Genomic DNA, 24,602 nt, shown 5'->3' on the forward strand with positions numbered 1-24,602 from the left:
TGAATGGCGAAAATATTATACATGCATAGATATATATATATATATTATTTATTTTTTTTAAAAACCAAACAAATGGATTTAATAATCAGCACAGCTCTGTGTATAATGTGAGATATACTGCTGCCGTATGGGAAAGATGGGGGAGGAGTGAATTCCAGAAAAACTCCTAAAATCGATATAGACAAATTTAATAAACCCAAGGCGGAAGAAGACACAAAGACACATAAATTAATGGAAATGCAAATAATAATACAAATATATATATATATATATATATATATATATATATATATATGGAAATATTTATATGGATAAATTAGCAATAATAAAACCAACAGTAAAAGCACAGATACATATATTCAAAAGGGGGATCACCTTAAATAGTTAGTCCTGGCCAAAACCAATGTTCATATGAAACAAGAAAATGTCCTTAAATATAGGACAATAGTCCAATGCTATAATTCAAAATATGCACCAACAGAATAAATCTTGTAAATGTTCTGAGTTCAAAAGACAAATGCCATCACATAGTTCCGTCAGTGTTATAAATAGAACTTTCCACTATAGTAGTAGTAAATCACTGAACTCCGTTATATAGAAAACAACTCCAACTCACGTTTCCTGATCTCCGCTGTGGCGTAGTATGGTCTCCGGAGGGATAGTGTCTCTTTCAGTAGTGGTCCTTTAGTTACCCCCCTATAGTCCAGGTGGCAGATGAAAATTTAGGTCCAATGCTGAGAGAATTAAATTCTGTGTGCGGCGAGAGCTCGCACATGCACAGTGATGGGTTTGACTTCAGCCCGCTTCTAGCTGTCATTTACTTTCACTACATGCAGTCAAACAAGCGGGATCTGGTGAGAGTTCAAATAGATGGAATAGATCTATGATATACGTTCTACGATACCACAGTAAATGTATGTCAATAAATGATAATCAGTGTTAATATTAGACCAACGCGTTTCTCCCCAATAACACTGGGGCTTCCTCAGTGCAATGAGCAATTCCATGGGACTGAGTCCTTTAAATCGCTATAAAACTGCCCACAAATGATCCGATTCATTCTTGAAATGTAGGGGGCGTTCCTAGGCTTATATGACAAGCCAAGGTAAACCGTGTCCATACCAGTAATTAGGAGAAAGTCTTTAGTTAATATAACAAATGGAGTAAAATAAATTGGTCCAAACTGCTGAATTCTAGCACACTGAACACAGTTGTTATATTTATATACATTGTAATTCCTATTTTCCAAAATAGGTATTAATATTTAAATTAGAAATGTATTTCTGTGACTGGTTTTAACATTGCTGAATTAATGAATTGATGTATAACATAATACACAGTGATATAATATTAGCACTTGGGGATGAAACCCACCAGGTCAGGTGTATAGAATGTTAAGATAGGCTGGAAGAAGTAAATTAAACTAAGAGCAAGATATAGGAGGACAGGACTAACTATTTAAGGTGATCAACTTTTGAATATATGTATCTGTGCCGTTACTGTAGATAATTTTTTTGCATAAATGCATTTTAAAAATCCCCAAGGAATTTATGTCTTCCTTCTTCAATGGCATTCGATTCTCTCTTCTGCTCCTGTTCCGGTAGGAGTTAATGTGATATCATTTGGTTCAGAGGGAGAGTGGCAAAGGTTGCTAACCTCTGACTATAATAAGGAGCTGGTAATTATAAAGGCAGAGAAAATTCCTTGTTTATTCATAGATTGTACAGAATGATAACATAGAACAATTTCTACCATGTTCACCCCCTGTACTAGTTAGAAGGTAACTGTTAAGTTAAAACACTCTTAAATATTTCTGTTTCTGTTTTAAAGTACCGTTCTCGGAGCATTGTGAAGTTTGGCCAGTATGGCGGTAAAGTATGTCTGAGTCCCCTGGGAGAAATTCAACGCTGCAAAACGGATAGACATTGTGAGAAACGACCTGTTGACTGTGGAAATGACTTTGAGTGTGACTCAGGTATTGACAATTTCCTCATCTGTGTCACTTTTTAGTGAATATCTTTAAAGGCAGATCTTTAAACATATATATGCTGCATAGCTGGCCTGCACACTATAATGAGGGGTAAGCCATTGCTGGACAACACCTTTGAGAAGTCATGCACAAATCCATAAGCATTCTACCAGATGGAGTGTAGTGCCTTCTCATGACTTGCAGGGGTCACTGTTTGGCTTTGCTTTCTTTGGTACTGTTTAGTCATTGGTGAATCCCATCGTGTACCTCAATTTTCTTCTACATTAAAAAAAGAAAAAATACAATAAAAAATGGATCTATCTAAAAGCTTCTAAGGCCATCGTCATCTCTAGACTTGAGTAAGCCCGATCATTCTGACAACTAACAGAAATTATAATCACTAAATGTCAGGAACCCCTCCAGCCAGTACAACAATACCCGGAATCTACTCCGAAAGTCTGGTGTTCACTGGAGCCCCTAGTGGTGGGGACAGACTTGGCCGCAGACTAGCATAGGGTCGTGTGATGTGTCCCGACTGTGGAGAACCCTGGAGCAGAGGGTAATGACAGACAGCAATCCAGAGAACAGGCTGAGGTCAGGGGTCACTTGCTAGATAGAATCGTCAGAAAACAAGCCAGGGGTCGGGGTCACGAGCAAATCAGCAGAATCGGAGGTACAAGCCAAAAGGTCAATGGCACAGGCAAAAAGACAAATCCAGGGTACAAGCAGGGGTAATACACGGCAAACAGAGGTCCAAAGGCTTAACACCAACAGCACAGCAGCAGGCAGCAACACAGAGGTCTGGAAGCTATAACCGGCAGGGAGGCTAAGCCCTCCCTGCCTAATATACAGAGACTCTCCAATCAGGGCTTAGCTCTGTGATCACCACCAGGCCCCAGCTAATTAATTAATGGGAGATTTTAATCAGCCCACAGGTTTGCACAAGACTAGCGCATGCGCCCAGCTGATTAGTGTTGCTGGGGCGTGCTACAGAGCGCGCGGCGTCTGACCATTGCCCTGGCAACGGCCGGGCCGGGTACAGGAAGTGACGTCCCGGTCGTCATAGCGACGGCCAGGACGCAGGTGAGAGAGTCGTAACACTAAGCCTAAATTATTTTATGGATTTAAACTAAAACACATCTTATAACATTCACTACAATGCTGCTTATATTATTATATGTAAATGTTTGCACATGAGAGTTCTGATTCATTAAGGCACGTATCTGCTGATTTTGTGTGTATTGTACACATAATCACTCTGCACATGCCTAGAACTGGACCACACAACAGTGAACACAGCAATGTTCACTGCATCTACGTACGCTAAGCACACTTACTACAGCTTACAATTTCTGGGAGTGTGCGGGGAGGAAAAGGAGAGCTTTGGCTGTAGTCACTGTACAGTAAGGGCATGCCAAACTCTAAGGCACGCAGCCTTGTCCAAATATAGCTCTGGGCAAGGTACTTGTTTTTCTACCGTATCTCTTGCTCCAGCTACAGGGCTAGTCTGAGTCCTGAGTACTTGTGATGACAGACTCCTATGCATGATGTAACATTTGTTTGCAATAAGGAGCAACTGTAAAAATGTATTTTATGTTCAGTAGACATTGAGATCACCCTAATAAATGTATGTCATAGAAAAGAACAATATATAAAGCAACATTTTTTTTTTTTTTTTTTTTTTTACTATTTAGTCATTAATCATTATATTATTAACAGGTAACATTAATTCAATAGTTGTTTTTTTTCTGTGTGTTCTTCTGTCAATGTATATTCTACAAAGGTATTGAACGTATCATACAGTGTCTTGTGTAGTAGATCAGGGGAGATTGAATACATCAGTGCACGTATTTTAAACAAACATACATTGTGCTCAGAATGGGTGTCTTGATGAATCAGACTTTGTCATAGGATACAGACCTCTTATGTAGTTACCCATAAACTGGTAGACTCTGTTGTCAGTCGGCTTAGGTTTTGGGTAGTGTTTTGAGTGTGCTTAAACACAGATGTCTCTTGTCTCTTTCTGCAGGCATCTGACCTGCTCCCCAGGCTGAGTGAGATACTGACCACACTGACAACCTTTTAAACACCTTACAAGTACACACATTTATTTAGGAATTGATCCCGCCCTTATCTCTCCATTCATAATCCCATTGACCCTTATAACAGCTTTTCCTACAGCTGAAAATACTCTTTGGGAAGCTCTTTCCCAAACAAACTATCTCCCTGGGGTTTTAAAGCATGTAAGACAGAAAGACTGGGACATAAATATCTGTCGTTTATTACTTTCAAAGTGCTTCTGTCAGAGTATATATATATATACAGAGAGATATATACCCATCAGCCACAACATTAAAATTGTGTAAGTCTCCCTCATGCCTCCAAAACAGCTCTGATCCATCGAGGCATGGACTCCACAAGATCTATGAAGGTGTCCTGTGGTATCTTGCACCAAGATGTTAGCAGGAGTTCCTTTAAGCCCTGTAAGTGACGAGGTGAGGCCCCCATGGCTGGGACTTGTTTCTCCAGCACATCCCTCAGATGCTGGATCGGAGTGAGATCTGGGGAATTTGGAGACCAAGTTAACACCTTGAACTCTTTGTCATGTCCCGCACTATTCTGCTGAAAGAGGACACCCAGGATCGGTGCTAGGGTTCTCGGCGCCCTAGGCAAAATTTCAAAGTACACCCTCCTCCCCCCTTCCCGCGAACACACCAAATACCCACTTCACAGACCCTCACATGCTTGACTTTGTGCTTTTGTGTTTAAAAAAAAAGGTAATCCTTACCTCCTCCAGTGGTCCAGATGCAGTGATGTTTGATGAAGAAAGCTGTCCAGACTCCACTGCAGACACAGGATATCTAGAGGGCAGGTATCCAAGTGTTAGATTTTGGAACAATCAACTTGATACAATAAGCATCACACCACTGCCCCCCTCTGCATCACACCACTGCTCACCCTGTATAACACCACTGCCCCCCTGCATAACACCACTGCCCCCCTGAATCACAATGTCCCCTCTCAAGCACACTGCCCCCCTCGGATCTCAATGTCCCCCACTCCATCACACCACCCCCACTGAATCACATTGTCTCCTGACCAGCACACTGCCCCCTACCCATCTCAATGTACCCCCCCAAATCACATGTTCCCCCCCTGGGTCTCAATGACCCCCATGCTGTAGCATACCAATGTGCCCCCCCTGTAGCATACCAATGTCCCCCCCTGTAGCATACCACTGTCCCCCTCCCCTCTCTTTCCTTACCTGAAACTTGCCTCCAAGATGAAGATCCACCTCTCTGCCGCGCTCCTCACTGACACTGTTGCGACGTGTTGATGATGTCACGCCCGACAGGGGAGGGGGGAGGAGAAGGGAGGGGAGGAGATGGAGGGACGGTGCGACCCATCTTCTGTTGGAGGGGAGGGTGGCGGTGGCGATCAATAGCCCCTCCCCCCTCCCTGTGGATTTCTCTGAAACTGTGTAGCGGCCGTGGAAGGTATGCTCAGCCGCCGCCACACAACATTATTAATTGCATCTAACTTCTGTGGCACCCACCAGAGCTTGTCGCCCTAAGCAGCTTCCTAACGTTGCCTAATGGGAACGCCGGGCCTGAGGACACCGCCATCATGGAATACCGATGCCATGAAGGGGTGTACTCGGTGTGCAACAATGTTCTGGTAGGTGGTACGTGTCATGGTAACATCCACATGAATGCCAGGACCCAAGGTTTTCCAGCAGAAGATTGCCTAGAGCATCACACTGCCTCTGCCGGCTTGCCTTCTTCCCATAATGCATCCTGGTGCCATCTCTTCCCCAGGCAAATGACACACACTCACCCGGCTGTCCACAAAAGAAAACGTGATTCATCAGACAAGACCACCTTCTTCCATTGCTCCATGGTCCAGTTCTGGCCTCACGTGCACGTTGTAGGCATTTTTGGCAGTGGACATAGGCCAGCATGGGACTGGACTGCAGCTACGCAGCCCTATACGCAGCAAGCTGCGATGCACTGTGTGTTCTGACACCTTTCTATCATAGCCAGCGTTAACTTTTTCAGCATTTTGTGCTACAGTAGCACTTCTGTGGGTTTGGACCACACCGGCTAGCCTTCCCTCCCTATGCGCATCAATGAGCCTTAGACACCCATGACCTTGTCACCGGTTCACCGGTTGTCCTTCCTTGGACCACTTTTGGAAGGTACTTACCACTGCATACCATGAACACCCCACAAGACCTACCGCTTTGGAGATGCGCTAGCCGTCACAATTTGACCCTTGCCAAAGTCACTCAGTTCCTTACTCTTGCCCACTGTTCACTTGCTGCCTAATATATCCCACCCCTTGACAGGTGCCATTGTAACAAGACAATCAATTTTATTTGCTTCACTTGTCAGTGCTTTCAATGTTGTGGCTATTCGGTGTATATACATACACAGTACATCCTATATACAATGATGCCACTTCTGCTTTGTCAGAATCTGGGTCAGAGTGTGACCATGAAGTTGAGGTTAAAATGCATGGATTGTGAGCCAGGTGTTCGGCCCAATGCTTCAACTGGAGTCTGGCAATTTGGCATCCATACATGTGTTCAAAGTTCTCACTTTCTCACCTGTTCTATGTTTGTGCAGAATATTTGGACACCAGTATGTGAGCACTATGATTAGGATAATTCAAGTTTTCAAGCACATAACACTTGATGCCGTGGTGCTTTTCTAAAAGAACAGTTGACTTCTTTCATACCCTGAGTTGATTTTCATTTGTTGGTAAAAGAAGAAATTGAGCACACAGTGTGCTAGGAAAAGCAGGAAAACGGCACTGCAAACACAATGCTGCCAAACACTGGTATGAAGTGAGCGCTTATAGTGACATTGGAACCCATTGTTTTCAGTGCCATCATACCCACTCATGTTCATACTTGCATTCAGGAGCATTACGTTTTCATAAGTGGTCCCTGCTTTATAAATGCTAGTAAAAGATATGTTTTTTGTTACGTCATTGGGTATGGGATCTTACCCATCACTGCCCCTAAACACAACTTATTGAGCCCTATACAAGACCCAGCCTTACTTATGATTAATCCTAAAATAAATAATATAAAACACAAATAAAAATATGTAAATCTTTTAATAATGGCAGATTTTTCATGCACCCTTTGCTATTTTTATCATAATTATGTCTACAGCGTTCTCAGCAGTTTCTGTTAGCTCAACATGTTCCTGTTGTTTGCAGGTAGATGTATAAAGTCGAGGTTACTGTGTAACGGGGACAATGACTGTGGAGACAGCTCAGACGAACTTTGTGATGATGGACAAGATCCCAAACGGGTCTGTACAACTGATATTGAATTGTCCGAAATAGGAAGAACAGCCGGAGACAGGTGTGTAATGTAGGAAAGTCTATTTAACATTACTAGGATTATATTGCTATAACAAAAACGATCCAATACAAAATAATTGCTCTTAACCTTATCTATCAACCTCCCATTGCCCTTTAGATTGTAAGCTTGCTAAAAGGGCCCTCTTTGGGGGACCACTCTGTCTGTATGTATTACCCAGTCTTTATTACTGTGTTTGTTTCCATTTGTAAAGCACTACAGATGTACATGATGTACTGTACCAGAAAATCCCTACCAATACATGTCCAAGTTGATATTCATTTGTAATTAATGTAATAATTTGATGTCCTTTTTTTTTTCAGTTTCAACTTTCTCGGAATGGAAACTAAGAGAAACGCCTTTGACAATGAATATTATAATGGGATATGTGACAGAGTCCGCGATGGTAACACAAGGACCTACTACCGCAAGCCATGGAATGTTGCTGCTCTTGTTTATCAGGTAATAGGCTGCTGTATCGTCAATATGATGGGGGAAGGAAAACAAACGCACAAATGCAATCAACATAACAGAATAAAAAACATGGTTGACAATTTGGTCATTGGCAGCCCTATTTTATTGGATCCTATGGATCATAAAATCTTATTAACCTGGAAGTACAATTGGTACAACCAATCGTCCTATTTTTGTATGTACTTTGATTGACTATTGATCCCTTTTGATGTCATGACCAGAACTGCAGATGGTATAATCGCGCTCAGATTAATCTAATTAGGGTGTGTCTGTGCGGGGTTAGTCTAAAACTGCTATAATCTGACAAGGTCCGTCCCTCAAAATAGTTATAACACTCACAGGGGCCAATTCAATTCAAGGTAATGTGAACATATTTCTGGGTACTACGGTACCCCAACATCGCAGATCTTCTATGAGGTGCGAGGAAAGATCTGCGATGTTGCTTAGCTGCGGAGTGCCTTAGCAAACCATTCCTGACGCACTCCGCGTCACGGGAATCGGCTCCATAATGTATACAATGTTTTATCAGTAATATATCGGCTCAGAAAAAAGTACGACATGGTAAACCATATATCTCTATATATAGTATATATATATGTATGTATTTATATATATATATATATATATATATATATATATATATATATATATACATATATATATATATATATATATATATATATATATATATATATGTATATATATATATATATATATATATATATATATATGGTATATATATATATATGGTATATTTATATATATATATATATATATGGTATATATATATATATATATATATATATATATATATATATTTATATATATATATATGGTATATATATATATATATATATATATATATATATATGTGTGTGTGTGTATATATATATATATATATATATATATATATATATATATTTATATATATATGTATGTGTATATATATATATATATATATATATATATATATATATGTATGTATGTGTAAATATATATATATATATATATATATATATAGTTTTTATATATATATATATATATATGTATAGATATATATATGTATATATATCTATATAATATATATGTATATATGTAAATATATGTGTATATATGTATATATATATATATATATATATATATACAGTATATATATATATGTATGTATATATATATATATATATATATATATATCTCTACTATATAAATGCCTAGTGGCGCGTGTGGTAAAAAAAACAAAACAAGCTGCAGCGCCACCTGCTGGGCAGAGTTATACACTGACCTATATATTTCTTGAAGGAGAAGTGACAGTTGGGAGTGGTTGGTGGTTGCCGGGGGTGACAGTGGGGAGTTTTTAACACCTTAAGTAGCTTGATGAAGGATATGGCGATGAAGATGAAGGATGAGGTGATGGAGAAAAATGATGAGGTGGTGACATGTGGACAAAACCACGTTAAAAAGGGAGCTTGCGTCGGGAAGTAACGCTCTTCCCCTGAGGAGGCCTGGATTGGGCCCAAATGCATGACAAGAACCTTTTTAGCACCTTAAGTAGCTTGATTTGACTAGAATGCATGAGTATCATGCACGGGTTAACTTGTATAGCATAAATATATATATATGTGTGTATATATATATATATATATATATATATATATATATATATATATATACCGTATATACTCGAGTATAAGCCGAGTTTTTCAGCACATTTTTTGTGCTGGAAAAGCCCCCCCTCGGCTTATACTCGAGTCATGCTCCAGGACCACGGCTTGTTACCTTGGGGACGCTCAAACGTCCTGATGCCGGCCGGACGTCCTGATTCTCCAGTGGTGGAAGTGCGCATGCGCAAGCGTGTGACGTGGTGCCGCTGATCAAGCGGTTGTTAAGCTAAAAGTCCACAGTCTGTGAGTTTGCGTAATAAATACAATCCAACGAGTTTTGCCCTGGCGACTTCCTCAGGGATCATTGTGGAGGATATCAATGTCTTTCAACATCTGACCAGTTTATGGAAGGAAATTGTGGAGAGTGACTCGCGGCGCTATCTGACAATTGAGCTGTAACGACGGCACAGATTATATTACCGGGCAGTCTATGCGGAGTAACAACACTTGCCCACTATTCACGGAGGGAACCTACGGTATTTACTTATTGATGTAACTGTATTGTAACCTTTTATTAATACCGAGTTTGGTTATAACCTCTGATACTGAAATATACACAGATCACAATAACTTAGCTCGTGGGTGATAAGGACTCAATCGGTTAAACGAGGAGGACTCGAGTCATCAAACATACTAGCAGCATTTACTACTCATTACTCAGGGAATTGGAAACTCAGGATTCCGTGCTAGGTGTAACGGATTTACTGGATTCTCTACTAACCTTGATTAACGCTGGCTTACCAGAGGTGCGGAGTCTAACGATCTCCCCGTTATTCACCAAGAACCGCCGCAAGGCGGGATGGGCTTTGCTGCCAGGAGTCGCAGGTCGCGGTCCTCAGGTTTGCCCCAAGGTGTAGTACAGCGGAGCAGGAGCAAGATGAGAGTAGTCGGACAGGCCAGGTCGGTACACAGGCAGGCAATGCAGACAGAATCAGGAAGCGGTCTCGGAGTCAATCAAACCGGGTCGGTACACGGGTCACAAGAACAGAAGCGAGGTCAGCTAGCCGGGTCAGTACACAGAGGACAACGGAATCCAGAAGTGAACAAGCCGGGTCGGTACACTGGGAGTCAATACACACGAAGCAGGAAGAAGGACACAGGAATCAGGAGCCAGGAACTGGTAAGTTGCTCTGACACTCTCCAAGTGTCAGAGCTAGGTTTTTATGCAGAGTCCCATTTGAATTCCCCGCCCTGGTGGTGATCATGTGACTGCCCTAGGTAGCGATCACGTGATCGCTGAACCCGGAAGTGCGGCTTCCGGGTCCGACGGAGCGGCGGGGGAGCGTGGAATGGTAAGTATCGTAACACTAGGGCTGTCTTATTATTAATCAGTTTATACTATACAAGTTTTCTATTAGAGATCTGTCAGAATTTACCAGTAGCTGCTGCATTTCCCACCCTAGGCTTATACTCGAGCCAATAAGTTTTCCCAGTTTTTTGTGGCAAAATTAGGTGCCTCGGCTTATATTCGGGTCGACTTATACTCGAGTATATACGGTATATATATCACAAAGAGAGAAAAGGGGCGCCAACATAGTGCATTAAATGCATGACATAATCAGAAAACTCCACACATGTGCAAATGCCCGAACCAGAAGTTCATATACCAATAGCCTTAGATATATGCTCATAAACTTCCAAAAGGTATTAGCTGCAGCGATCATACCTATGATCCCTTGAGAAAGTCTTTACTAAGAGGACGAAACGCGTTGGGTAGTCGTTTGTATGCTGTCCCGGACTTGTGTGTCAGTTTGGATATTGGCCGGATTTGCCCTGCATGCTGATCCATTATTGCACGAGACACTGGACAGATAAGCTGTTTATATCATATTTTATGTACGAGCATAATATTATTTAAGCCGCAGTGTGAGGCTATGTTGCCTCTTTTATATTAAAACCTTTTTTCAATTTAATTTGTTTTGATGGTATTACACTATATTGGCTTCTTCTGAGTTTTAGCCAATCGGGAGTGGTGTTGGTATGTTGGGAGGAGCATCTGTCAGAGTCAGGACGTTACACTTCAGCGGATCGCTGCAGCTAATACCTTTTGGAAGTTTATGAGCATATATCTAAGGCTATTGGTATATGAACTTCTGGTACGGGCATTTGCACATGTGTGGAGTTTTCTGATTATGTCATGCATTTAATGCACTATGTTGGTGCCCCTTTCTCTCTTTGTGTTTTATTAGGCTGACACCTGCAGATAGGTGTCGAATGTACTGGGAGCTGCCATCTTATGTACTGAGTATACAAGTTACAATTTTTCACTATTGTCACCTTTTGTGTTTTCTGCACTTATAAGCGCCTGATTAGCTTAGAAATTTGGTGGGAGTCTGATATATATATATATATATATATATATATATATATATATATATATTGTATCAAGTTGCAAGGTTACAATCATGAAATACTAGCACAAAGAAGGAATGATACACTCACAAACTATGTATAAGAAGAAGATTTTATGATTAATATGTCAATTAAAATACTTAGCTTCGATAGGTTGTTAGACACACACGTAATTCCCCGGATTTTCAGCATGGAGACCCCACATTCAACAAGCAAGTTGAATCATGCATCCTAGAATACTTTGATGGAGGAGATCTGGCACAGCCTTCCTGACTCACCAGTGAGGTCTCAAGAAGGTCTGAACTGTGCCATCTTTTATAATCCTTTTCCTTACACTAAAGTGAATGCTGATGCAATATGGGCAGTTGATGACAGTATCATTCTGAGTAAAACAGCTAAGTTTACAAACTGAGCAATTATATCCATATATTGCTTAACAACAAACATTACAACAAATATTTAAGAATACACAAATACTCTCTGTCTGTTGTAAAACCAACATTACCTTCAGTTGGTAAATAACCATTGTCTGAGCTGAGTTGAAGGACATAGTCCACTATACTAGGTTTAGGGAAAACATGGCCATAAAAGACAAGTAAATAATGTGACGAAACATCACAGACTTAGTATCTGTTCATAAAGAGACACATAGAAATCAATGATAGACTCCATCTTGTTTCATAATAAAAGGAAAATACCATACTGCTATATATATATATATATATATATATATATATATATATATATATATATATATATATATATTGTGGCAAGAGCCCGCTACTGCAGAAGCACACGCGAACAACTTCTTCCTTTTTATGTAGCTTTATTGTCAGGATGGTAAATGTTTTGACACCGTATACTTTCACAGCAATTATGGAGACCCTAAACGCTAGCTATACATAGACCAGCTCTCTCTCAGGAAGAGCCAGCTTCCCCAGCGTTGGTCTCAGTGAACAAATGACACAAACAAGCTTTTATACATGATACTCCTCCCCCAGCCTTAGCTTGATGAACAGGTGACACACTCACCTTCTCTTTAAGAGAAAACGCCCATCACTGGCTCTGTTTGAACAAACAGACACACCCTGTCTGTTTGCTGAGAGGAAGCAGCTTTCAAATCATGTAAGTTAACCAACTTTAAACTACACATAAGTCTTTACTTGGTTTAACCTGAATCTAGGTGCATAACTGCGCAAATGTCTTACTCTGCTTGTATGTTTTCTTTGCATCTTGTCAGATAAATGCCTCCCTTTGTTACAATATATATATATATATATATATATATACACACACACACACATACAGGGTCTGATTCATCAAGGCATATATCTGTCGATTTTGATACATATATATATATATATATATATATATATATACATCATGCTTGCCAACTTATGGCAAGGTATGATCCAGGAGCTCTCGGGGACGGGTGGGCATGCAGGGGGCGGGGCTCCAAAAATTGCATCATTTTGGCCCCACCCCAGTGACGTAATGATGTAAACGCATCATTTTACAGCGGGGAAAGGGTCAATTGCCGCGATTCCCGGTGAATCGCAGCATTATGGATTTAATTCTGCCCACTTCACTAGGAAGTGGGCAGATGCGGAGACTGTCATACTCTCCCGGGAGTCCGTGAGATCCACCCAGAATTCAGGAGTCTCCCGGACATCCTGGGAGAGTTGGCAAGTATGATATACATACATTATATATATATATATATCTATCCTAGAGATGGTCACTGACCCCCGTGTTTTGGTTTCGTATTCGGTTTTGGATCTGGATTACCGTTGTGTTTTGGTTTTGGTTTTGGTTTTGCAAAACCGTCATTGCGTGTTTTGGTTTTGTTTTGCTATTTTGTTGGAAAATCAATGTTTTTGTGCATAAAATAACCAACTTTAGTGCTCCACCTGTTTCTTGGATAAGTAATGTAATTGTAAAGCTAATAAATTATCAAAAAAACAGTTTAATTCCTGGTAGGTAGGCCTTCATTAATTCTACACACAAACCAGATTGTCTTCCTCTCCATCTATGCATATTGGCAATGCAGCCATCGTCTTTGGGTGTATATTACACCCTACACTTATAGTTAAATATGTAAAGAAATGGACAAAGGAAGTTTGGTTTCTGACTCTATAGGCCCCCCTCCAGTTGTAGAAAACACCCAAAAAATCAGCCATTATAGACTGTACAATATTATTTGAAATGGACAAAGGCAGTTTGGGGTCAGTCTGTGTATGACACCCTACCCATGATGATAAATTGCCAAAACAGCAACCTTTCAAGATGGTACGTGATATGGAAATGCCCCAAGTCCCTTTCCTCTTTGGGGGTAGATTGAACCTTAGACTCAAATTGAAAGTTTTAAAAAGATGTTATCGTCATCATCTGGATCTTCATCCTCACCCTCATCAGTGTGTACGTCATCATCACAGACTATCAATTCATCGCTAATTGAATCCGCCATTAGAGAACAGTCAGTGCTTGGATGTCTTTGATGGTGAAGGCCTTCCTCGTGGAAGATGTAGTTCATTTTTATAAACATCATTTTCTCCACATTTCTTGGAAGTAACCTTCTACGGCGATCACTGACTAAGTTCCCGGCTGTACTGAATACTCGTTCAGAGTACACACTGGAGGGTGGGCAGCTTAGGTATTGCAAAGCAAGTTTGTAAATGGGTTTCCAAATGGCCTGCTTTTCCTCCCAGTAAGGAAAGGGACTGTCTGACATTTCCATATCAATTACCTCTTGAAAATAATCCTCCACCATCCTTTGTATGTTTATACTCGTATTGGATGGAGTTATGGGCAAGGTGACACATTTTTTAGAAAAATCCTTCAAACCAGCCCAGATGTTAAATTGTTCTGGTCTGCCCCCTGCGTCTTCCCTGCTTCTTTTTTCGGAAATTTAATTTTTCACGAGCAGCAGCAGCTTGAGAAAGTGAAGGAGGACACGTAGTCAAGCCGAGGCCCAGTTCAGCGGCCAACTTGCTGAGCAATAGCTCCTTGCAAAAGTTCACATCTCGCTCATTAACAAGTAAAGACTCAATGTAGGTCTTAAACCTTGGATCAAGCACAGTGGCCAAAACGTAGTGATCCGAGTTCAAGATCTTAATAACTTAAGGATCATTGTGAAGCGAATGAAGTACTTGATCGACAAGGCCAACATACTTTGCTGAATTGCTTGCTTTCAGCTCCTCCTTCAGTTTCTCAAGCTGCTTTTCCAATAGTCTAATTAAAGGAATGACTTGGCTCAAACTAGCAGAGTCTGCACTCACCTCACACGTTACAACTTCAAATGGTTTCAGCACCTTGCACAGCACTGAAAGGATTCCCCACTGTGCAAGAGTGAAATACATCCCCCCTCCTTTCCCAATGTCATGGCTTGTGCAATATGCTTGGATGGCTTTGCGCTGTTCCTCCATCCTCTGAAGCATGTACAGGGTGAAATTTTACCTAGTTACCACCTCTTGCTTAAGTTGGTGGCAGGGCAAGTTAAACTGCTCTCGGAGCTGCTGTAATCTCCTACATGCTGTGGCTGAATGCCTGAAATGGCCTGAAATTTTACGGGCCACCAAAAGCATCTCCTGCGCTTCACGGTTATTTCGTAGGAAGCTCTGCACCACAAAGTTGATGGTGTGAGTAAAACAGGGAATGTGCTGGAAATCACCCAGCTGTAATGCTCGCACTATATTGTTGGCGTTATCAGAAATGACATATCCTGGGGAGAGTACAAGAGGTATAAGTCATATCAATCACATCTCTTAGTTTGCGTAACAAATTGTCAGCTGTATGCCTGTTAGTGAAGCCAGTGATACAAAGAGTGGCCTGCCTGTGACAAATGTTACGTAGTGGTGTACATGCTGCTGCTGTTCCTGCTGGTGAAGGTGAATGACCAACCCAGTGGGCTGTCACAGTCATATAGTCTTTGGTTTGCCCACTTCCACTTGTCCACATATCTGTGGTTAAGTGGACAGTGGGCAGAATGGCATTTTTCAGCGCAATCTCTACATTTTTACACACTTTTTGGTATAGTTGTGGAATTGCTTTACGGGAAAAATGGTGTTGCGATGGAATTCTGTAACGCGGACACAAAACCTCAATTAACTGTGAAAAACCAGCTGCGTTTATTGTGGATATTGGACGCACATCTAACACTAACATTGCAGCCATGGTGTCTGTGATTCGCTTGGCTACTGGGTGACTGCTGTCATATTTGCTTCCCCTCGCAAATGATTGTTTCACAGTTAATTGCTGAAATGTAGGACTGCTCATTTTCTTGACCTGCCTCTGGGCTGACGATTCACCCCCAGCAGCAGCAACAGCAGCAGCAGTGGGACTAACGCTTTCTTCAGAGTGCAGGAGTCATCCAGCCTTAATGAGTGGGATGCAGGGCTAACTCCAAGCGCTACTGAGGATATTGATGAGGATGGTGTGGTGGGTGTATTTTGTAGCCGTCGGGATGTCGGTGGAAGAACTTTCAGCTTTTCCCAACACTTTGCCATGAACTCTAGTTAAATGGCATAACATAGACTAGGTTCCATGGTTAAGGTCCCTCCCTCGACTGACTGTGGCTTGACATACACTACAAATGGCTTGACAATTGTTGTCTGGATTTGGGTAGAAATAATTCCACACATAAGAAGTGGATTTTTTTGTTTTATGGCCTGGCATGACAATGGCCTTTTTCTTGTCACGTGCCAGAACTGCTGACACTGGTGCAGGACTGACACAAACAACCTCATCCTCATCAACATCCTCATTAGCGCCCTCGTCACCTCCACAAATCTCCCCCTCATCCTCTTCTATTTCCAAAGTGTCATCCTCAATTTGTGTATCACCGGCTACCCTCGGGCTGTTCAGTCACACATCAGCAGAACTGCTGAAAGGGCCCCTCTTTATGGGTACACTATCAGAATGCTCACGATTAGACATCCCACTGTTGGATAGACTCTCCACAGGGGTTGGTGTCATTTGTGATTCAGAGCAAACATTATCCTCTAATGCCTTACTGTTATCTTGCATCTCGGTTTGACGCGTAACAGTAGTTGTGCACCACTTGTAGACTCGGTAACATTTTTAGATCTGCCACTAATAGACAAAGGTGAAGTCCTTATTCTCTCTTTGCCACTGCGTGTATAGAATGGAATGTTGGTAATTTTTTTTTATCGGCACTTAACTTTTCCTCAGTTACACTTCTTCTGCGCTTCAACACGGTCAATTTTTTTTGGGTGTGTGTTTTTTTTACTGCTTTCAAAAGACTGTGTAGTTTAACATCGCCTTTCCCAGATGACGTACTGGGAACACTACCATCAGGACTGGTGACAGAACCTGGTTGCTGATTCTGCTCATATGTGGACTGCTTAGAATCCATTATGAGCTTAACGCACTTGTAATGCTACAAATTGTTTTGGATACTGCTGACAAATATGACTTTTAACAGCCACAAAAAATAAGGCAAAAGAATGGGGGACACCCCAAAAGCACTTGAGAGTGCTAAAAATTATTTTTAAGATTGCTGACAAACAGGACTTTCGACAGGTAGAAATATTAATGCAAAAGAATGGGGGACACCCAAAAAGCACTTGGGAGTGCTAAAAATTATATTTTAAATCTGCTGACAGATAGTACTTTTGACAGCCAGAAATATTAATGCAAAATAATGGGGGACACCCAAAAAGCACTTGGGAGTGCTAAAAATTATTTTTCAGATTGCTGACAAACAGGACTGTTGACAGCCAGAAATATTAATGCAAAAGAATGGGGGACACCCCAAAGCACTTGTAGTGCCAAATATTGAAAAAAAAGACTCCTCTATCCTCCTCTCTTCTCTATCGATTATTATCAGAATTGGAATCAGAATTGTATTGTCTGTCCCTGCTCTAATCAGCCTGTGACTACACCCTGCTCTCTCGCTCTGTCAAATGGCGATGGAGGCGAGTATTTATAATTTTCAAGTATCGCGAGAACCGAGCCCCGAGATCCGACGATGTCACGATGACGTTCGGCCTCGATTTGGATTCCGAGCGGGCGGGAGAGTACCAAGCCTACTCAACTCAGCTCGGTACTCGGATAGGCAAAGTTCGGGTGGGTTCGGTTCTCGGGGAACCGAGCCCGCCCATCTCTAATATATACACACACACACACACACACACACACAAACATACAGGGCCTGATTCATCATGGGATGTATCTGTCGATTTTGAGCGACTATAATAATAATGATAATATATATATATATATATATATATATATATATATATATATATATATATATAATTTTCATCTTCACTTTAACTTAATCATTTGCTCTGCCACTTGTTTCAGGAGGAAAAGCAAGATTCAAGATGATTGTAACCCATCTACTTGTGTCCTTGAGACTTCAGACGTGTATCATATGTATATCCAGTTAGCAGTGCATTTTCTCACATGGCAATAGCAAAAGTGTTGCAGCTCTCTGTAAGACAGTTACCCCTTAGTACTGTGGAGGAGCTGCTGAAGATAAATGTTGTTTTCCAATCTTAATTCATCAGAAAATAAATAAATAAATTTCAGATAATTATATAATTAATTAGGGAATAATTAATACAAAATAAATAAGTGGATAGCTCCTTGATATGTGTGTGGTTTGCTTTTTTTGTGATAACATTATGCTCTATTGTTTTTAGACAAAAGCTGATAAAAAATTTGCAACAGACACCTTTGAAGACAGCGTGGAACTGCTGACTAAGATTGCAGAAGAGAAGACAGTGGACTTTGCGGCAACATTCGCTGTGAAAGTGACGCCTACGGAGAGCAATGACACTAAAATCGGTGGGAGTCTGGGAGGGAAAGTTTCTTACAAAAAAAGTATCGAGAAAGTCAAACAGTATTCTACAAAAAAGGTAATGAAAACAAAATCACAAAACTGCCAGTCTTTCTGCTGTACACAGTTAGATAATCACCCTTTGCATACTGCTGGTAAATATCGAGGACCTATTCCTTTCAGAATTCTGGACCCTGAAAGAGGAAATTAAGTTTTTGGATTCCCCACATTTCCCTTAACAGTTGCATTTTATGTGAGCTAATCCCGATTCTCCCTCTGCAAAAAGGGGAAACTTGAAATCTAATTTCTTTGCCATACAAATATATGCACCAAGGCCCAGGGGCGCACGGAGGATTTTTAAAAGGGGGTTTCCCCTCCACCCCCCCAAAAAAAAAAAAGAGAGAGAGCTGCCGCGCATGCGCAGCAGCTCCGTTTCGGCAGTACTGTAGTATACAGCAGCCGCGGCGCTGTCAAAGAAGTGTCCGCTATGTAGCGCACTTTTTTAGCGGAGAGGAGGGGTTTCTAGAGACCCAGAAACCCCCCCTGCGTGCGCCCCTGAGACCAGTTTGTCAGGAGTGAGATAACCTACCTGAATGCCTTTGGACTGTTGGAGGAAACAGGTACCCAAACGGTACCAATGAGGGAAGACATCCAAATTTCACACAGATGGCTCCCTACCTGTAATCAAACACGAGGCTCCGGTGTTGCAAGGCAGCGGGATAACCACAATGCCACCATGACTGTTATCTATGATACCTCAACGACAATGAGACCCAGTTAGTGTCAGCTTGATATGAGCGGTTCACAAATCTTTCTTGTGACAGGAAAAGTTGTTTAAAGAGACATTTAGGGGGAGATTCTAAATTAATCAGCGCTAGGTGTCTCCGGAGCGGCTGCGAGACACCTTTGCGCAGATTATTTTTCACAAAAATATCCTTCAATTTTTCTCTCGCCCTATAGAGGTGCCAGTAAAAATGAGCGGATATTTTTACTGTATAAACAGGACAGATCCGCAGCCGCAGTGTAACTCAGAACATCGCGGCCAATTGAGTTCCTCCCTTAGAGGGTAGAAAAAAGGTTACTTATAATGTCAGTATGGTCAATTTATTGCTGAATGTTTTTACTCATTGTTTTCTCAAGTCTAAATTGATTTGTACTAGTTGTTTATAGGGGAAAGCAGTTAAGAATAAGTAAAGGTGACCTTTCAAAATATATTTTTACACAGTGCTTAGTACATTGTGTAAGTGTTGGGCATGTGACTATAAAATGCCAAAATTCAAGACATTGAATAGCGGGGGAGGGGCTTAATGACACGATCGTGCCCCTCCTTATTCAGTGCAGTAAATGTTGGAATTTTATAGTGGGGGGGGGTTATGCTGCCACCACTCTACCACCTCCACAAGGGTCCGGGAGATCCTTGTGGGGGGGGGGGGGACTCCTGGAAAGTCCTCCTGGACCTTTCCCTCCACCTGTTTTCTTAGAAAGATCACAAAAGACATAGCAGACAAATTGCTGTTTGTTTATTATGTTTTACTACTGCTCTGTACATATGTTTCCTTTACAAATAAAGAATTTAAAAGTGAGAAGAAAACACAGCTGATAATTAAAGTAATAATAATAATAATTATAGACCAAACAGCAATAAAATAATAAGTTAAGTAGATATATATATAATATGTTAGTGGCAGGTCTCTGTCCAGTTTGGCCAATGACGTCAGTGACCAAAATGGATAGATCTGGGGGTAAATGAATGAAGCTCCGGGTTCTTCAACACCCGCAAGTTCGGCGTCTTCAGCGCTTAAATTTAAAGTGCCGCTGCCTTGTAAAGGGAAACTTCCCTTTACAGGGCAGCGCCACTTTAAATTTAAGCGCTGAAGATGCCGAACTCGCGGGTGTTGAGGAACCCGGAGCTTCATACATTAACCTCTTGGTCTCTCAACACTGAGACCAAGAGACTGGAAAACTAGTTCACTGCACCTCACACACTGTCAGCTCACAGTCATTGTCCTTCTAAATTCTACAGAAATTACTCGCAACATCAAATTAATCCCAATTAGATGTATTTGTCTGTAGAGTATACCCTGAAGCAGACTTGTCCATATTAAGTGACATAATTTATCATAATACTAAAGCAAATTAGCAGAGTGTTAGTCCAGTACAGGACATAGTATGTGGTGGAAAGTAACCTGACCATGGATTTAGATTTCTCCAACACACACCTCCAATCACACATTCTATATACCAATCTAAGCACAGACCACCCTGCTACACACAGACTCAGAAACATACCCCACCATACCACACCACCATCTCCTCTGTCACCCAACTTCGCTGCCTGGGTGTCACCCTCGACTCCTCTCTCTCTTTTGCCCCCCAAATTCATTCCCTTGCCCAAGCCTGTCGCTTCCAAATACGCAACATCGCCCGCATCCGTCCTTTTCTCTCTCAGGATGCCACCAAAACTGTCATCCACTCACTCATCATCTCCCGCCTCGATTATTGTAACCTCCTCCTCACTGGCCTTCCCCACTACCGTCTCTCCCCCCTCCGCTCTATACTCAATGCGGCCGCAAGACTTATCTTCCTCTCACGCCGCTCCTCCTCTGCCTCCCCTCTCTGCCTTGCCTTACACTGGCTCCCCTTCCCTACAGAATTCTTTTCAAACTCCTCACCACCACTTACAAGGCTCTCTTCAACTCTATTGCCCCTTATATCTTTAACCTCCTCACCATTCACACTCCTGCCCGCTCCCTGCGCTCGGCCAACGACCGCCGCCTCTCCTCCACTCTTATCATCACTTCCCACTCCAGAATCCAAGACTTTTCCCGTGCAGCCCCCCTTCTCTGGAACAACCTCCCTCGTTCCATCCGTCTCTCTCCTACTCTGTGCTCCTTCAAACGTGCACTCAAAACTCACCTCTTCCTCAAAGCCTACCAACCATCTACTTAACCCCCATCTCCTCCCTTTAGCTCGTCCTCCCTTCTCTCCTCTTGCCTCAACTGGCTCCTCTTGTGCCTGGTCTGTTTACCCTCCCTTAGGATGTAAGCTTGTATGAGCAGGGCCCCCTCCCATCTTGTCTCCATACCTGTTCTTCCGCTCCTTCTTTACTGCATATGACTAGCCGGAGTTTCTGAAGTATTGGTACTTTTTGTTCATTGTTCTGTATGGTTTCACCCTGTATAATCTACTGTTAGTACTGTGTGCGGCGCTGCGGATACCTTGTGGCGCCTAACAAATAAAAGATAATAATAATAATAATAATAATAATAATAATAATACCCACAGACGCTGAAAGCTCACTTCTTTAGAGTCTTGTATCATTAGTGCAGTAAAACAGTCAACTTGATGTTGATGACTGCCATGCCTTTACTGTATATATATCGAGCACCTAAATAATATGCAGGCCCTGTAAACCAGAACAGTGCTGAATAGCACTGTAGCTCTTCCTGGCATCCTTTGGATAGTGGGTGCCAGTGCAATAATGTATTGTAATAAAAAGAGATTAGGTATTGTTGTGGAACTACAAATCGCAGCAAGTCCTGGCAGCCATTGACAGCTTGAGCATGAACTGCAAGTGCCAGCATTTTCATGGCTACCAGAACATGCTGGAACATGGGGCATTACAAAAACCAGTAGGCGCTGGCAACCAGGACCTGTTGGATATTGCTGCTCCATTATAGTACCGTATAGCAAAAAACACACAAACCAATTATTTAAGTCCTTTAATTAAAATATACTTCACAAAATACTTAGAATCTTCTTTATTCCATCATGAAATAATCTAATTGGAATAAAAATATGAGAACAACATGGCTTGCCCCCAGTGGAGCCAATTTCACGAATGTATGAACTTATTTGACCTTGATTGGACAATGCACAAAAGTCAAACAGAAGCTGATTAGCTGATCGTGTATTGACCCCTTCATTCATCCATGTGGCATCCCTGCTAGGAGCAAGTCATGTTATTGCCTTGTGACTTTCAGTGGTTCTTTACTTCTCAAGGATCTACAAGCTCCATCGTAGCTATATGCTGAGACCTGAAAAGTCCTGTTGGTGACAGAATAACAGATATAGGGAAGGTTCAACAGGACTCATGAAAGTACAAGTCCCAGGAGGACCACATTTTAGTTCAACAGGACAATAAGATAGTCCAGTACTCATTTAACCACTTTGTTTCTATTTGTTTTTAGAACAAACAATACTTAAGAGTGACAGGATCTGTGCAATTGGGAACATTCCAAATGAGAACTAGAAACATCATATTATCATCTACTTTCATCGAAGACTTGAACAGCCTCCCTTTAGCCTATGAAAAGGCAGAATATCTTGCCTTTATGGAAATGTATGGAACTCATTATGCAGTCTCCGGTGTCATCGGAGGAAAATATGACCTTGTATATATGTTGGATTCCATTGTTATGAAAAGCAAAGGTACAGTATATCCTATGTTAAATGTCTGATGTGTTTGTTGGGCACAGTATGAGAACGTAGCCATAGGGCAACCTATATATTGGGGGGGCGAGAACCGGGAGGTTTCCCTGCTCTCCTGGGAGCCAGGGAGGTCTCCCAGAAAGAAAAGCAGCTGATAAATCTCTAGAGACTGAAGTGTCTTTTACATTTCTGTCTCCATTACTGAAGTCATGTTGTCTTACCTGTCAGTCTTTGATTACATCTTGGTCTCCATGAAAATGGCCACCTCCATAGGCATCAATACATGAACATAGGATACAGGTTCTGAACTGCGTCATCATGCCACAGATGGCGAAGCCAACCACGTCTTGTACTGGCTCAGCATCAGGGAGAATGCCAGACTCTTAAGGGAATGAGGGAGATCACCCCTATTTCAGGGAGTCTCCCTGACATTCAGGGAGAGTTGGCAAGTATGGGATATGTGGATTATAATTTCCCAAAAAAACACACAGGAAATGTTTTATTCCTGAGAGTTGTCACTTTAGTGTTGCTACACCCACACCTACATGGTGTCAGTAGTTTGCATACATGGCTCAAGGTCTCCGCCACATTGATCCTCTCCCGAAGTGCTTCTAAATAGGTTTGAGGAAATATGTTTACCCTTAAAGAATTTAATAATGGACAGACATATCTTTAATACCACAAACCAAAAGTGTGATGAAGATATGCAATCATGTGTCAACATTAAAGCTACTAGCAAAAAAATGTGATTTTGGCGCCATCACCAACAAACAAATCAGAGACAAAATTGTTTGTGGTCTTCATAATGATACTGTATGCACACAGTTGTTAAGAGAAAAGGATTTGACTTTAGAAACTGCCATTCACATCTGTACGCTTAATAAACAGTCTGAGAGGAGTACAAAGAAATTAAGAAAGGAGGCAGAAGTATGTAGTATACAGAGCACACCACCACAATACATGCAGCGCCAAAACTGTGGTGGGCACCACCCACCTGCATGGCATTAAATACCATCTGGATGTCGTATACAAGCGTGGCTTGTGGCTGATGCCCTCTTTCTGCCCTGCTTGCCTCACACTGAGTGCCCACTAGTTGAGGATGATGTCATGTCTGTGCAAATACTCCAAACGAATGGATGAGCTATAGCAAGAAACCTTGGCACACAATCTGTGCCAACGGCTGTCTCAAATTATATTACAAGGGTGGCCCCAGTTTTCTAAGGATATCACACAAGATTTGTGCCCCTTCTTTTCCATGAGAAATAAGTTTACTCTGTCTGATGGAGTCATCCTGAGAGGTCAACTGGTCATAATAACATAGACTCTGCAGAAGTACTGTGCAAACTTTTAAGCAGAGATATAATGCAAGTGATATCTCTGGAGCATTCAACTTAAGCTGCTCTTTCGAAATGTAAACTTTTTAATTAAACAAATAGTAAACCATGTAAATATAACTCTAGGGGGTATATTTACTAAACTGCGGGTTTAAAAAAGTGGAGATGTTGTCTATAGCAACCAATCAGATTCTAGCTGTCA

At 41.5% G+C, this 24,602-nt stretch overlaps 1 protein-coding gene across 1 annotated transcript in view; it reads left to right on the forward strand.

Moving 5' to 3' along the window:
- Positions 1-24,602, forward strand: part of C9 (complement C9) — a 39,393-nt gene that overhangs the window by 5,491 nt on the left and 9,300 nt on the right. Inside the window, exons 3-7 of the mRNA XM_075184183.1 lie at positions 1,831-1,975; positions 7,199-7,346; positions 7,667-7,805; positions 18,499-18,714; positions 22,826-23,066. Of these exons, the coding sequence (XP_075040284.1) occupies positions 1,831-1,975; positions 7,199-7,346; positions 7,667-7,805; positions 18,499-18,714; positions 22,826-23,066 (889 nt within the window). The remainder of the gene's footprint in view (positions 1-1,830; positions 1,976-7,198; positions 7,347-7,666; positions 7,806-18,498; positions 18,715-22,825; positions 23,067-24,602) is intronic.

Source organism: Mixophyes fleayi, chromosome 1 (assembly GCF_038048845.1).
Source record: "Mixophyes fleayi isolate aMixFle1 chromosome 1, aMixFle1.hap1, whole genome shotgun sequence".
NCBI lineage: Eukaryota > Metazoa > Chordata > Amphibia > Anura > Limnodynastidae > Mixophyes > Mixophyes fleayi.